Genomic DNA, 16,171 nt, shown 5'->3' with positions numbered 1-16,171 from the left:
AATAAATCCTTATCTAATCGAGCTCGCTTGTGAGCGGTTTGATTGGTTTTAAAATTTTCTTCTTTTACGTGGCCATTGATGGTGTGCCACGTGAAGATGTTGAATTTAAAATCTATTGAATTGAGCACAGGCTTTCCACAATAACATTCCCGTATTTTAGCTGTGGGCTCCATCGATGACGTGGCAAATTTTGATTAGGGGTTGCATTTCCTACACGGAAGAACGGTTCGCCCACAAGTTTTCCTCCGCCTCTTTCTCTCTAGTCTTTTCCTTCTCTGCACTTTCTCCCCAACCAAACTAACCCCAAGCTTGTTTTGAACGTTGTTGGGTCTCACCAACAGAGGCTACAGCATCGTAAGTATGGAGTTTCTGGGGATGGATTTCAGCTGCGCATTTGGATCGCTTCGCAACGGCAAATTCCCAGACAAAGATTGTTTGCTTCCCCTCATTTCGAAGCTCCTCGGCTATTGCATCGTCGCCGCTTCCACCACCGTCAAACTTCCTCAGGTAAAAACCTACCCCGCAATTCGCATCAAACCCTAGGGATAATTGTAGCTTCCTGTGCAGATTTAATTGCTGCATGGCTTCAGTAACCCATGCTTCTGAATCTTTGGTCCTGTGCAAAGGGTCCAAAATCACGGAGACTGCGATGGATTGGGCTTTTGCTGATGTAAATTTACCCAATCCTTTTTTATGAAGGGGTTTTTTATTACGGGTACTTTTTGAATTTTAATGGGGCTATCGACGACCCTACAGAAAATATAATTAAGATGCAAATGCCTACAGAGCAGATTGATAAATGATTTATTCCGCAATGATAATGTGAGCGAATTGCCATAGTCTCCTCGTTGTGAGTTTTTAGTTGCTTAGGTTGGTATTGACAATAGTTAGACGGGACTGTTAATGGACTAAGACGAGGTTGGTTCTATTTCCAATCTCAAATTAAATGCAGAATTGTTTGTTGAGGAAAAACCTTCTGCGGTTTTGAGCGTCATCTTCACGCGGCTTCATTATGATACCTGCTTAACAGTTTATAATGCAATGAAATCATATTTAAGGTTTATTATGAAAATAGCATTAGTTCATTTATAAAGATATAAGGCTCAATTAGAACAATTTGTAGTGAACCATCAAACAAGCAGCTGAACAAGTTGAAGCATGTCGTATGTTTCTGTGTCCTAGATATTGTTGGTGATATGATGCTTCCATTTTCCAATTGCAGATATTGAAAATTTTGAATCATAGAAGTGTCAGAGGGCTTAGTGTTGCAGCATTTGAACTTGAAGTAGTCGGTTATACCATTGCCTTGGCATATTGTCTTCACAAAGGACTTCCCTTTTCAGCTTATGGAGAGCTGCTCTTTCTTTTGATCCAAGGTACATTCAGAATCTATTTTTAACATTTGACATCAATGTAACATGTTGAACAGAAAGTCCATGTAGCAGCCTGGAGGTAAAAGTTACCAGCTCTGCATAGGCATCTGCTCTTGTTTGGGTGCTGCCTTGCTGGCCTTGTGATGCAGGACAGCATCAAGGATTGACTGCCAAGGGAGAATTTTGTAGAAATTGAAGAGAGAAGGGAAGGGGAAGAAGAAGAGAGGGAGAAGGAGTTATACTTTTTTTTTGGGGGGGGGGGGGGGGGAGAACACATGTTATTCTCAATTCAAATTCAACAAATAGCCACCTTCTACATGGCTTTCACACACTATTTATAAGAAAGCCTCTACACATGATTAATCTAGACTCATGTTGGCTCTCCCTCCCTCCTCTTCACGTTCTTTTTGCTTCTCCTTTCTTCTTCCTTCTTTTTCTTTTTCTCTTCCTGTTTTCTTTCTACTGTTCTGTCTTAACCTTCTGTTCTATCCTGCTGTTTCTTTCTTTTCCTCCCTTCTTCTTCTCTCTTCCTCTTTCTATTCTCTCCCCTGCTCCTTACTAACCTGCATCATTAAGTCTAAACCTTGTAAGACACGTTTATGGGTCAAAATTATGAGGCCCAATGAGTCAAAGTGGACAAAACTTAGGTGAAGTTGGGCTGAGGCCCTAACATTTGGTATTAGAGCTTCTTTGGGAGTAATGGCATGTGGGTAGATTTCATATAGTGATTGGGGCTCTAATGAGGTTGTTAGAGGTTTATATAAGGACAACTGGCAATCTAATAGGGTGATTATGATATAACGGATTAGCTCAATCAATTGTATTGTGCTCGCTTATGGTAATTATACTAAGGCGCAATTGGTTGAAGTTCATGATTCATGAACCATTTCAAATAAAAGAACATTTTTCATATTCATTTATAAACAAGCTATTCTTATGACTCTAGTAATTATTTTCAGGCAAATAACCAATTAAATATCAAAAGCCATTTCGAATAAAATAACATTGTGTTATTTATTTGTTATTACTTCTATTTGTATTAGAATTTTAAATATTTTTTACAATTGATTGTTTGTTCTCACATTGAGCATGTATGAGCAAGATTTAAGGATGGATAAAGTTTAATTAGGAAACCTTTTTGGGGAAAAATTGCCAGGGTCAACGGGCCAAAGTATATGATACTATGCAATATTTAGTCCAAAGATCATTACACATAGCCTACTTAGCTTCTTATGGTGGTATTAATTGACTAATGAGAGAAAAAACTTATTTTCAGTAGCCAAATTAAAAGGGGACAGCTAGAGTTTGGTGGACAAAATACCAAAAAGTATATTATGCTACCAATAGAAGCCGAGAAGACATGAAAGTTTCCATGACTCCCTATTTGGTACCTCCTAATCACAAGCAACATGCTCACTTACACTTTACAGAATTAGTCCAAGGGAGTTTGTCAACTCAAGCGTATGCTAACAAATTATATAGCTTTGGCTACACGATTAGGATTTCTGGAATAAAGATATGTAATTATGTACTGCTGAGGTCTAAATCCCATTATCATTTCAGGATTAGTCTGCTAATTGCAAGTAGCTTATCAAATGGAAGATGCGTTGAAGAAGAAGAGCTTTATATGGCTTCCAAAAAGCCTAAAAGTGAAAGAGCTATTATGGATGCAAGTCAATGGAAGCCAATTTACAAGTCTCAACATAGTTCCATTGCTTCTAACTATTGACCGGTCGATTCTACATTATCAAGCTTGCAAGAGAGTTCTATTTCTAAGGCTAAGAGAGATTCAATGTTTTTACATGCAATGCCTTTTGTTGCTCTTCAACCTGATGACCAAATTGATTGTTGACCCTTGTGAACATCTGAATGAGTGGGTGCTCATATAGCTTGGCCAAAGAGTTGTAGTGTTTGAGCCAGAATTTGAAAATGATGCAGGATTGAATCTGAAAGTGATGATGGGTAAGTAGGTAACACTGTTATCACTCTCACTTTTTACCACACAACAGGAAAATATTGGAGGATAGGCAGAGGACCAATGTCTTGCAAACACATGTTTGTTGCAATGGACAACTATGTACCATGGTAATTGATATGAGATGTTCCCCAAATGTTGCTTTGGATGATGCTGTCTGCAAGCTTGGGTGGAAGAAACATTCACATCCTTGTCTTTCCAAGTTGCTTGGATGAAAAACAATAGTTTATGTGTAAGCATACTTTAAAAGTGCATGAAAGATTTTTGGGGATTTATTCTATTGGAGGATTAATTTATGATGGGCAGCATGATAAACTGCCAGTAAAGGGATGTCACATTTTATTAGGTTGTCCATTGCATGTCCAGTAAATATTTTGCATATTGTGTGGGGGAAACTATATCCAGTACTGCATCAATGATTTGATTGATACAAACAGTAATTGCTAAGGGACATCTCAGTGACGCATTATGTGTATTTAGTTATAATACGGTTACCTTTTCCAAACTAAGGGGTTCGACAACTCACCTTGCTGTTCCCCCAGGATCGCCTACTGAATCTGAAACTTCCCAGTCCCCATTCTTTCACGCATGGTGACTTTTATTTGCAATTTGTGCCTTTGCAAGTGTTTTTATCCCTAAAACAAACAGCTTGTTCTTTTCTCTTGAAATGCCTTGATTATGATGATGGTGTACTTGGAAGAGGTCCCAATTTTGATGTAGTCAGATGGGCAGAATTGATGGCACATCTGTAACTTGGCTAGAAAGATGATCCACTTTGGAAGCCAAAGGCTGGTGTCAGGAGTTCTTTGACAGTATGGAAACCTTTTTGGTCTAAGGTAAGGTGTCCTTGGTAGTCATTAAAATATTAGTCCAATACATTGTCAGTTTATCTGAGTTTTCTTTTTAGGGTTATTTTGGTAATTTTCATCTGTACCATGGTTTTCAAGATGGGTCTTATTTTGGTCAAGTAGGGGGTTAGACTTTAAATGAGTTCTATTAGTTGTAGTTTAGTTGGTTTGTAGAAGTCTTTAGTCAAAGCTTGGGCCTCAAGTTTGTTTGGCGCCACTTCTTTGTCCTCTAGTCTTGTGTGTGTCTATGTGTGTGTTTCTTATGTACTGACCTTATAAACTTAAGAGTGATGGTGTAATTAGAATTTTGTGCAAGAGTGCCTTGTGGGGTCTGTCTCTCTCTACACTTACATTGATCTCAGGTTACTTACTGTTCACAGCACAAAAACACCCCCCCCCCCCCCCCTTAATTCATTCTCTCCTTCATTTACAAGCCTAATCAAAGTCCCTTTCTTATACCCTTAAAAGCCCAAATCATGCACATACTTCTAGAATTATTTCTGATTACACCAATTGATATCCTAATCTTGCTTGTGAGTTTCTTGAACTTTGTCTTCTTACTGTTAGCTACTTTTAATTTTCAGGCTGTACCAAATCTCACTTAAATTCACTCTTAACCCCTTTCTCTGCCTCTTAGCTTTCAATCACAATATAATTGCAGCTTAGTAATAGTTCACAGAAATAAGATTGGTTTTCTAGGTTGGCTGAGCTTAAATTTTAAGATCTGGCTTGAACTTTATATAAAAAATTCTCTCTTTTAATCTAAACCAACAGGATCAGTGCAACACGTGAGACAAGTATTGCCTTACCAAATACTATCTTTATAAGATCATGCAATATTTTTTAAAAGAGTTTTTGCCCTGGGGTTGAGTGGTCTGATATCACAGTCTCAGAGGTTCTAATGCACTTCTTTCTTTTGCTTGTATTTGACAGCCATAATATTAGTTGCTGTTATCTACTACTATTCTCAACATGTGGGAACCAAAACATGGATCAGGGCATTGCTGTATCCTACTTGCTTCCTGAAGTTGTTTATTTTTGGCTTTGTTATAAATCTGCTTTTTGCAAGAATAGGAAGTTTAGTTTGCAGTTCCTTAATATTGTTTTTCAGATATTGTGCTGTAGCTCCCACTGTTTTGGCTGGTCGAATTGATCCTGTTCTCTTTGAAGCTTTATATGTGAGTAGCAATATTTTCTGTCCGATCTGCTGTGGCACATGCATTTGGAGTTTGTAATTGTTCTCATTTCTTTCCTTTTTTGTTCCTACCCTCATTTCCTTGCAGATATTAGATATGCAAGCACATGCATAATCCAATACTCATGCTACTTTTATCCTTTCATGAAATGAAAATTTGCTGTTTGTGTATAAAGCCTTTTTATTTGTATTACAGGCATCCCAGCATGCAATTTTTTTCTTTGCTAGGGTCCCGCAAATATGGACGAACTTTACTGTAAGTTGAAACTTAACTTTCTATATATGTTTCTAGGTTATGATGATGTGCTTGTTTCTGTTTCTGCTGTTAGTTTCGGTAAAAACTGAAAACAATTTTTTTTGATTTTTGGTTGTTGCACTATGTTGCTTTAATATTCAAAGGTGGCTCTTGTGGATTAAATCAAATATTCTTTTTAATATTTTAAATTTATTAAAATAAAATGACCATGAAAATTTAAAATATAATTAAAATAAAAATATCTAAAATTTTTATAAAAAATTTAAAATAATAAAAGACATTAAAAGTTCATTTGTTTTTGTTTAACCATTTTTCATTGTCAGATCCCATATGATTGTTCTTGGAGCATAAAAAATGAGTTTAAAAATAAAATGATTATAATCACTTCTTTTATTATAATATTTTTAATTTATATTCTTTTACATTTTTTTTAATCATTATTTTATCCAAGGAGAAAAATAAACATGAATGAGTTTTAAGTTTGCATTTCTGGTTTTCGTTTTCATAATTTTTGACAATGGTATCAAGCAGCCCCTTAGTTTTAATTCCTTTATGCATGTCACATTTTACCGTTTGCATGGAAAATATGTTGGTTTATGATATCATATTTGTAAAAATATATGTGTTATTATAGTTTGCAACCTCTAATTTACAATCAGTTTCTTGTAATATCTAATTTTCAAGCTCTTTTGATTTTCATAATTTTCCAGAGGTGTTATCATTGCATAACCACCTTGCTTCCTACAATTTTGCTTAATAAGAAATCATAGAATTTGGCTTTCCACCTTCCCTATAGGATGCTTATTCCATTGTTCATTAATTGTGAATAACTATTTTTCGGACAGAACAAAAGTACAGGAGAGCTCAGCTTCTTAACAAGTTTCATGAATTTTGGAGGTTCCATGGGTGAGTCTTTTTGGCACTTGCACTGTTGCTAAGTGCAGTTTGATTCTACTTTGAGTGTAGTAATGAATTTTTAATTCATTGTTTTGCAGTGAGAGTCTTTACCAGCATCCAAGAAAAAGCTCCAACAAGTGGTATCCTTGTCTCTTGTTCTTATTAGTGATTTGAATTACATCATTTTGCAATTTTTTGGTGTTGGGTTGGGAAGTAACTTGAATAAACACTCTGTCATGGATTTGGTGAAATGTACATGCTTTAGCTCTACTTTTCACTTTAGATATCTACTAGTTATATTTTCCCATAAATATTTTGACTGGTGGTGACATACCATGAAAGCCACTTCAAATAGAGTGAATAAACTAAAAGGGAGGTGGACTTAGGTAGCAAGATAAGACTATGGGTTATGAAAACAGTGCTGGAGCGGTATTCACATGCCTCCCCTAGATGCTTGGATTTAAGTCTTTTGAGTTGATGAGCTGCTATGAAGAGTATCACATAAACTACTATGTAAGATACTTCTATTTAGACTCTACACGTATCATTTCAGTCCATTGCACCTGAATGGTTGGTTCTCCAACTGAACTTTGTGCAACTCTGTGCTTTGTACAATCCATTTTCTTTGTCTTATAAACTGTCATAACTCAGTCTGTCATAACTCAGTTTGTCACGAATGTATAATTGTTCCCTCAGATATCATGCATATTTTCATTTGCTTTCCTTAATGTGTATTTTTTTCCTTCAAGTTGTTTTGGGCTCTCTTATTGGTATTGTCACGAATGGTACCATCCTGAGCCAGATAATTCTGTACTGGAAGCCACATGTAAAGGAAGGAAAGAAAGTAGAGTAGAAAAGAGTGAGGTCAGGTCATTGTAACTTTTTGCTTTTGTCAAATTCGGACACGCCAGATGATTGTAACGTTTTGCTTATGTCAAACTTCAACAAGCTGTGCAGGTGAACCAGTGTTATTCATCAATGCATACATGGCCGGTCACAATATCCTGATACAGATTATTTTTCAATATATCCTTCAAGTTTCAACTGGTCCATTAGGAAAGGTGACTGTTATTCTGTCTGATATTCCTTCAAGATATGTATTGTTTATACAGAATAGGCACCTTACTTCAGTTTCTCCTGTATTTTTTCTTTAAAAATCTTGTCTTTATTTATTCTCCCCTCTCCTTGGTTGAAATTGCTCTGTTTACGTATCATTTAGCTTATATATGGATTTAGATATTCGTGGTCCACAATTCTTTTTATAAGTGCTATATACTAGGTGGTTGTATGTGCGAGGAAGTGAAGCCTTGATTGAAGTGAAAATATATATATGCTGCAGCTGCATTTGCAGCATCCTTCCTGGTGCTGTTTTTGGTTTGAGGCTTTGCAGGCCCTACCATTACACCTAAAAATCTCCTTGGCTGGCTTCAGTGGCTTCCCATGCTTAGTGCTTGACTGCTTGGTGAGTTCTCGTGTGATTCAAATTGGCTATTAAACCTGTTGGACTGTAGGACATGTATGCCTCTTGACAATTTTCTCAATTATCATTGCAAGACACTCCCATTCATGCTGTTGTATGTTTCTATTTTCGGGCGGATTTAGGATGTTTATTTAAGTATGAACCAAATGCTATTCTTGACATAATGCGATGCAAAATTGTACTCGTAGGCCCAAAATTTTATCTCCCAAACACATGCTTAGGTTTTACACTGTAAGAAAGTCTGGAGACATTCAGTTTAGATTGGATGAGGATGTTACGTGTTCTAGACTGCTAAAAATTGTTTCTTGTACGTCTCCTCTCAAATGGCTTTCACCATGTTTCTCCCATATAGTTTTGATTATGCGCGTCTAGTTTTCAATATTTGAAATCTCTCGAGACCTTTTGAAACTTCAAAGACATTGAACGAAGAAAAGAAAAATATGTGAGTTTTCCTTTTCATCTTAAGTTATCAAGGAAAGAGAGAACAAAATATGTAGCCAATTAGCGACGATTGTGATTTAACTCGTTCTTAATACTTTATTTTCTTAATAACGTGAGAAACATTGTGAAAAATGAAATTTAACGTAAAATCCTTGATCTGAATAGGCTTTAGGTATTTCAATGGGAGAGGGGGTTGGTTAGGTTAAGCCAATTACGAGTACTTCTACAAATATAATTACTATGAGAATTATTATAATTTTTTTTTTGAAAATATCAATATCTTGGATGTTATTTTATATTTTATCTAACTTTATGTAAATTTAAATTTATTGTTTGAATTTTAATTCCCCAACATCGTCAAGAGAGAGAATTTAATGTGTCTGATATAAATAGGTTTGGATTTAGACAAAGCTAAGTACAATTTTGCATTATATTTTCTTTGAACTTACATCATCTAAATTCAAACATCGCAATTCGAGCTTCAAGTCTTGGCCAACTTTTTGTCATATATGAGATAAAATGTTTGGATGGCTTCTACAACAAATTCATTATCTTTTAATCTTTTTGGTTTTTTAGATGGAGGTGAATGTGTGAAGAGATGACCTTAGTGCATTGCTATTGTATGAAATAATATGCATTACATATAAAATTATGAATGGTGTATATAGCATTTTGTGAAAATAAAAATAAAAATAAAACGAAACATTCTTAAAAGAAAAATTAAGTTGAAGCAAAATTGTATTACAGCTTGAGTCATTATTTTAGTCAGGCTAAGATTTGAATTCGGAAAGTTGTACATGGCTTCGATATACTTTCTACACAAATTGAGAAGGATTTTTTTATTATTATTTATATTCTAGAGCATTAGAGATAATTACACTTATAATTATTCATTACTAATTTTGGACCTACAACAGGTATGTAATTGCCATTATATTATAAATAAGTGGAAATACAAATGAGCAAAAATGTGTTCTCTGGAAAATAAGACAACAGAATCTTAGAGATGATCAAAATTCAACCAAACTTTGGGAAAAAAAAAATTTACTTTGAAATAGGTCAAAGTTTGAATTTTTATCATTTTGGAGATGGGAAATTTGTTCCGCTCACTAATTAATTTGAGATGGCAACCCCCTTTCATCACAAAGTTTGCACTAATCTAATCATTTAGATTGATAACCATAAGTATTCCAAAGAAAATTTTATGTATCTTGTTTAGACGTTTTGAAAGAATAAACATATATTTATTTAGTTGACTAGAAATCCTATTTTTAATTGGAGGAAGCCCTAGACATATGACAAGGAAATGACTTTTAAGGATTTGAACATTTTGAAAAATCGTACAAAAAATCTCCAAAAAAATTTTGCCACCATAGAGGTTTCAAATTTAGATTTGTGTGGATTTCAATAAGATGTTTTATGAAATTGTATTAAAGTTTATCTAATTCTATCTAAATCTAAATTCAGAGTCTGAAATTTATACTCCTAAATGTAACGTAAAATAATTTGCAAAACTCAAATATGTAATACATTAATCTTTTTTTTGTATTTGTTGTTATACTTAAAATTAGCATGAAGAAGGCCCCTTTAAATGTAAGTCTAGTAAGAACCATAGTTATCATAACAAAGATAAGGCTTCTTTCTCTCCTACCTTTTGTCCTTTAAATTTACTTTTCCAAAGGACAAAAAAGAGATGGGGGCAGAGGTATACTCCTTGATTCAATTAACAAAAATGGTATAATATCTTTATGAAGCATGAATTGGAAAACCTTTATCTTTAAAGTTAAAAGCTTTTCAAATGCCCACTTGCAAATCAAATCTATGAGGACTTTCTCTTATATGATTGATTTTTTTTTTTTGCCCTTTTTATCTGCTAAAATATTGCCCTCAACGCTTCTTCTTTAATAATGGCAGTTTGTTACTTGTCAAAAGAAAAGAAAAAAAAAAAGGCAAATAGAATTGCATCTTATTAGCCATTACTGAAAAATTGCATGGGCAAAAGGTCTAAATTCAAAAACAAAATTAGGGTTCTTGACTTTGCACTGAACCCATTAGACTCAAGATCTCTGTTAAATGAAAAAGAAAATGACCTTCTCAATCTCATCAACAACAGCAGGTTTGGTAAGGGGAGTTTTTAAGAGTCGAATCATGAAAAAAACTCAGAACTTCTCTGAGGAAATCTTGATTGTAGGGAAGAACTTCTAAATTTACAGAGTCAAGGTGGATCAAATTGTGAATTAGAGACCACTAAAAAGTCTTGAATTAATCTTCCTGGTTTCTTGAAGCCAAAATGAACAACTGCAAATGACATTTCAAGACCAAGTCCCACTGAAAATTCAAACTTGGACCAACAAAAAGTAGTCAAAGCTACGAAACTTCAAATTCAAACCGCCAAGAGAAGAATTTGAACATTAATTTGCCATATCAAGTTTAGAATCAACAAAGTAGAATCAAATCCAAGAACAAATCTAAAATCAGTATCAATAAGGGAGAAAAGTGATGCATGTTAGATCAAATCTACTAAGTTGAACTAAAGAGAGAGTCACTAATATTTCTGAAACTAATCATTTGGGAAATAGATGGTAGTTTATTTTTAGGGCAAACCTCTCCAGAGTTTTGGCAAAAAGACAGAGATCTTTCCTAAAGTTTCAAAAATGTCATAGACCTTCCCTAAGATTTCAAAAATGCATCAGACCTCCCCCGAGGTTTGTCAAAAAGACACAGACCTCCCTAAAATTTTTTTTTTTTTTTATCTTTTTTGTAAAATATAAGGGGAGATTTGTGTCTTTTTGACAAACCTCAAGAGAAGTCCCTGAGATTTTTAAAAACTTAGGGAAGGTTTCTAGAATTTTTGAAACCTTAAGAGAGGTTAGCATCTTTTACCCTTATTTTTATTATAAATATAATTGCAATTTCAATAATTTATTACTAATTTTAAACTGTAACGAATATCTAATTTTTATAAATTGTTTTTACCATGAACCAAAAGGTTAATTACGAAAATAAAATATCTATGCTTTGTTAAAAGTATCACATCTATAACAAATAATACAAAATGAAAGAAATAATTTATAAGTGTTAGATAACAAAAACACATCCAAAAAAATGTAGAATAAGTAAATCCATTTGCAATTTCTAAAACTCTTAAAAGACTTCTAATATCATTTAAATAAAAATAAACTAACTTTAAAAGGATAAATAATGAAATCAAATTATTATTTCTAAAACACTAAGAAAAATTCATTTATAATCATTCATGTGCAATACATGTTTAAAAAATTATTAGTCAAAATGTACATCAAAGAAGATTACTTTTGCGCAATTGTTTATCTAAAATGATGTAAAAATATTATTAATAAACAAGACTCGTTTGGAACTTAAAAAACATTAAAGAAAGAAAAATATGAAAAAAATTTACTATAAAATATTAAAATAACATAAAACATATAATAGATCAACAAATAAAAATTTAACTTTTACAAGCTTTTAACATTTAATTTTAATTTTTTTAATCGCATTACAACAATTTTTATTTATTTAAATAAATAAAATAACAATAAAAATATTTTTTTCCCTCTCAACTAAAATTCTTGATCCATGCAAAAATGCCAACAATAATGGGCAGACGACTTTCATCCCCCCGAATTTGATGCCGCACCATAGTGTCCAATGTGGATGACTAGAATCCTCAGATTTAAAAAAAGAAGAAGATAAGATATGATTTACTTTAGAGTGAGAACACAAATACTCTTATTAGCTAAAGATTTCTTAACAAGTCCATTTTTGACATTAGAATGGATAATTCCATCCTGAAAATTGCAAAAAACGACTTAACCTTAACCTTGAATAAAAATTTTTTGAGGGAAAAAATATATAATAAATAAATAATTAATTACATATAAAACAAAAAATTCATTTATATACATTTTATTTTCTTTCTTATTTTTTTAACTATCAAACAATTAGAAAAATACATTTATCTGTAATTTCTATTTCTTTCCTTGGACTTTGAATAGAAAAGGAGCACAAAATAAATTAAGATATAAATTTGTAATAAAATTTAAATAATAATTAAAATATTTTCTTGCTTTGCAAGAAAATTTTAAATAATAATGAAAATAAAAGGTATTGTGCTCTAGGAGTGAATTTGTTTTGGCGACGTCCTTTTGGAAGTATTTTAAAAAATAAGTACTTTCGTCGGAATAAGTATTTTTAAAATTATACTTGTGAGAAGTAATCAAGCTCACTATTTAATATTTAAAAAAAGATGTCAAATTAATGAATAAAATTTTAATTCTATATATACTTAATATTATTATTATTATTATTATTAATTCTTAATAAATAATTTTTCATTTTAATATAAAAATATATTATAAAAATAAAGTTCCTTCTTATTTTTGTTTTCATTTTTTTTTCTCGGAACAAAATTGTCGGTCCAAATCGGCTGCTGGAAACGCTTTTGCTGCAGTCGTAAAGGGAGAAAATCTTACCCAATCCAACCCAAAAGACTCGCACCATTCAAATGAGAACGCTCTCCACTGACTCGCCGGCGACCATTAGACCCATAACTGAAAAGTCAGTTATACTTTTCTATCACCGATCTTCGAAAAATCAATTATACTTTAACAAATTCTGTATATATTATCATTTTTTTAAATAAAAATTAATAATTCTCTAAAAAAAAATTACACTCCCCAAACAAAGGGCTAAGTTCAGATCACATTAAAATGGGGGGAAAAAAATGTGGTCCAAAAAGACAGGACAACTAAAAAAGGTAAAATGAGTGTGCATAAATTGGAGTTTTTTATCGATTTATTCTTTTTTTTAAAATATATTAAATAATACCCTATTCTGAGAAGTATTTTTCAGAATGACTCTGACGTAATCTCGTTACTCTAAGTAGCGAGATTTAAAGAGACCAGGCACTCGGGTATTGACGCGTGTCAAGGCAAATCTCACTAGACAAAGTAGCGAGATTTGCCTGAGTAGCGAGATTTGCCTGAGAAATGGAACAACCGTTCGCTGTCTTACGCGTGGCAAATCTCGCTACTTCATCTAGCGAGATTTGCCTTGACTATTCATGCGGGCCTTTCTCCTGCTCTTCACTCGCGAACGGACGTTGCAAAGTGCAGGCTTTTGGCAAGAGGAGGACTGCAAAGGCTAGCAGGTTGCCGTTGGTGGAGCAGGTGACCATTGGCATTTGAGCTCAATTGAGTAATGTATAAAACTTGTAGGAATGAAGTATGTTTTTCTTACCCAAAATCCCAAGTATTTTCATTGATTATTCAAATTTACTTGAAGCACTTCTCTATTCAAGATTCAAAGTTTACCATTTTGGTTTTGATTTCTTGTTTGGAAGCTGCATCCGGAACCCCATTGAGGTAAGACATTTATTTAACTTTTTGTATTTTATTATATTACAAAAAAAAAAAAAACGAAAAAAACCTAAGGCTACTGTCTGCAAGCTGTGTTTATATATATATGCCTAAAAAATCACATTATAACATTTGTGTGCATTTGCATATCTTTAATAGTTCAATCTTACACCGCCTAATGTATCAAGAAATATTCATAATTTAAGGAATGTTTTATAATAAATTTATACTTGTATGTTTAGTTATTAAATATTTAATTCTTATGTCATTATAATTTCAAAAATAAGTTCAGTTATTATGCTATGAAATCACATTTGACAAAAAATATTATACTTATAAATCATAGATTATTTGTTATTTGTGATGGGTTATTTGATTCAAATCACATTTGGTATATATATATACACACACATATTTTCAGCGATAATATACTTTGATAAATTCAGTGATGTTGTATTACTTGTGTAATGTAGGTTTTATAACTCAATTTAATTTATATTACATTGTGTTGTGTAATGTATAAAACAATTATCAAATATTGATTACCTAAACTTAATAATGAGAAAAAATAATAATTAAGTGGTGAAGATAATATAGTTTTATAAATGCTAATAAAAAATATTTTATAAATGAAAGCATAAATATGCTTATGATGCTGTTGTCAAATTACGAAACAATGTTAAGTTGATCAATCACAAAGATATTTGAATGAACATAACACATGAATAATTAGTAATGTAATAATTGTGAAAAAATAAAAAGGAATACGTACTTAAAGTAGCGTGAAAGTAAAGAAATAAACCATATACTAAAAATAACTGTTTAGAATGTAGAAAATCAGTCAATAAATACGAATAGATAAAATAAATATGTTGATTGAGTGCGTATGTAAGTATAACAATGTGATGCAATTAAGTAATAATATTCAATGAAATGTAATAATATTATAAATAATATGAAGAACTATGCAATTTAATAAACAAATGTGAATGATGAATATATGATAATAAAAATAGCATAAAATTAAATATCTGAACATCATACTTGTGATAAAATGTAAATGAAGAAATTGAAATGCAATTGACGCTTAATATGATGTTAATTTATCAATAATATGATCTGAAAAAACATTACAAAAAAAATGTATTGAATTAAAATTAATTGTGTATATACAGTGAAAATATATATTTCAAAAATGAGAATAACACTATAATTAGCATATACAAAATGAATAAATGTAAAAAATAAGAAAAAAACATAAGATCAATATAATTGTAAATGGGTATATTTATTGTAAATTTGTAAAAAAAAATGCATAAGAAAAACACTATATATTAAGTAATATTAAAAATAAATTAAATAAATAATTCTTAAAATGATGCATAAAGTAAAAATTAAAAATGACTTACAAATTTAATGTTTGAACAAAAATTTTGAAATAATGCTTTCACAAAATTTAATACACATAATAGTGTTAAGTTATCAAACAATTAAAAAAAAAAAGTGTAACACATATAATGTAACTTTATTTAAACATGTAAATTTAACATTGTTTACTGATACAAATGTGGATTAGCAACAAAATGTAATGACGCTATATAACTTTTTTTTGTCACTTACTAGTTTATTGCAATTTAATTTGTAAATCGGGTGACAATTTGATCTGAATGTTTCCTGCATCATTGATGCAGTGATGTGAATTGCATGCTGGTAGATATTATAGGTTCTCGCATGTTCAAACTCAATTATTACATTGCTTGCAAACGTTGCAAGGACATGGTAGAAATAGACAAATGTTCAAATTACAGACGGCACGCTACCGAAATTTCGATAGAACTTTTTCCAAAAAAGTAATCATGTAATAAGATGAAAACAATTAAATGCATGCAAAAATGTTTTTGAAATGATGAGTAAAACATATAGGTAAGATTGCATACTCATGAATGTATAGGAACATATTTTCATACTCATTATCGGTTTCAATATCATAGCGGATACTCGTAACCTAGCATTGGAAGTCTAACCTCTAGTTTAACGAAGCTATGGTCGTCACTGGCGAAACCATTGCATAATCATTTGCATATTTTCTACTCATTATCGGTTTTAATATCATAGCAGATACCTAAAATTTCGGTACAACTTTTCCTAGAAAAGTTTCCATGTACTAAGATGAAAACAATTAAATGCATGCAAAAATATTTTTGAAATTAATTGTTGATTACTATAAGTAACGCATATCACTTATACATATAATTTTGTTTTGCGTAGGTCTTTTTTCTTTTTAGAGTGCCGATCTAAATGGCAAAAAGCTCAAACAGTGCTCTGGTG

General features: G+C 32.0%; 1 protein-coding gene across 2 annotated transcripts; it reads left to right on the top strand.

The window, feature by feature from the left end:
* Positions 1 to 222: 222 nt before the first annotated feature.
* Positions 223 to 7,794, top strand: LOC131161881 (mannose-P-dolichol utilization defect 1 protein homolog 2). Of its 2 annotated transcripts, XM_058117896.1 has the most exons (9): positions 223 to 507; positions 1,223 to 1,376; positions 5,130 to 5,202; positions 5,308 to 5,374; positions 5,588 to 5,647; positions 6,493 to 6,553; positions 6,643 to 6,684; positions 7,294 to 7,408; positions 7,502 to 7,794. In XM_058117896.1, exons 1-8 carry the CDS (start codon positions 361 to 363, stop codon positions 7,395 to 7,397), a joined length of 708 nt encoding a protein of 235 aa, XP_057973879.1. In that variant the 5' UTR covers positions 223 to 360; the 3' UTR covers positions 7,398 to 7,408; positions 7,502 to 7,794. The 2 variants fall into 2 exon arrangements, with proteins under 2 accessions (XP_057973879.1, XP_057973877.1); XM_058117894.1 differs by having other exon boundaries at positions 7,294 to 7,794.
* Positions 7,795 to 16,171: the final 8,377 nt, after the last annotated feature.

This window comes from Malania oleifera, chromosome 8 (assembly GCF_029873635.1).
Source record: "Malania oleifera isolate guangnan ecotype guangnan chromosome 8, ASM2987363v1, whole genome shotgun sequence".
Classification (NCBI taxonomy): domain Eukaryota; kingdom Viridiplantae; phylum Streptophyta; class Magnoliopsida; order Santalales; family Ximeniaceae; genus Malania; species Malania oleifera.
The sequence above is the reverse complement of the archived record's forward strand: the minus strand, read 5'-3'. Positions and strand labels throughout refer to the sequence as shown.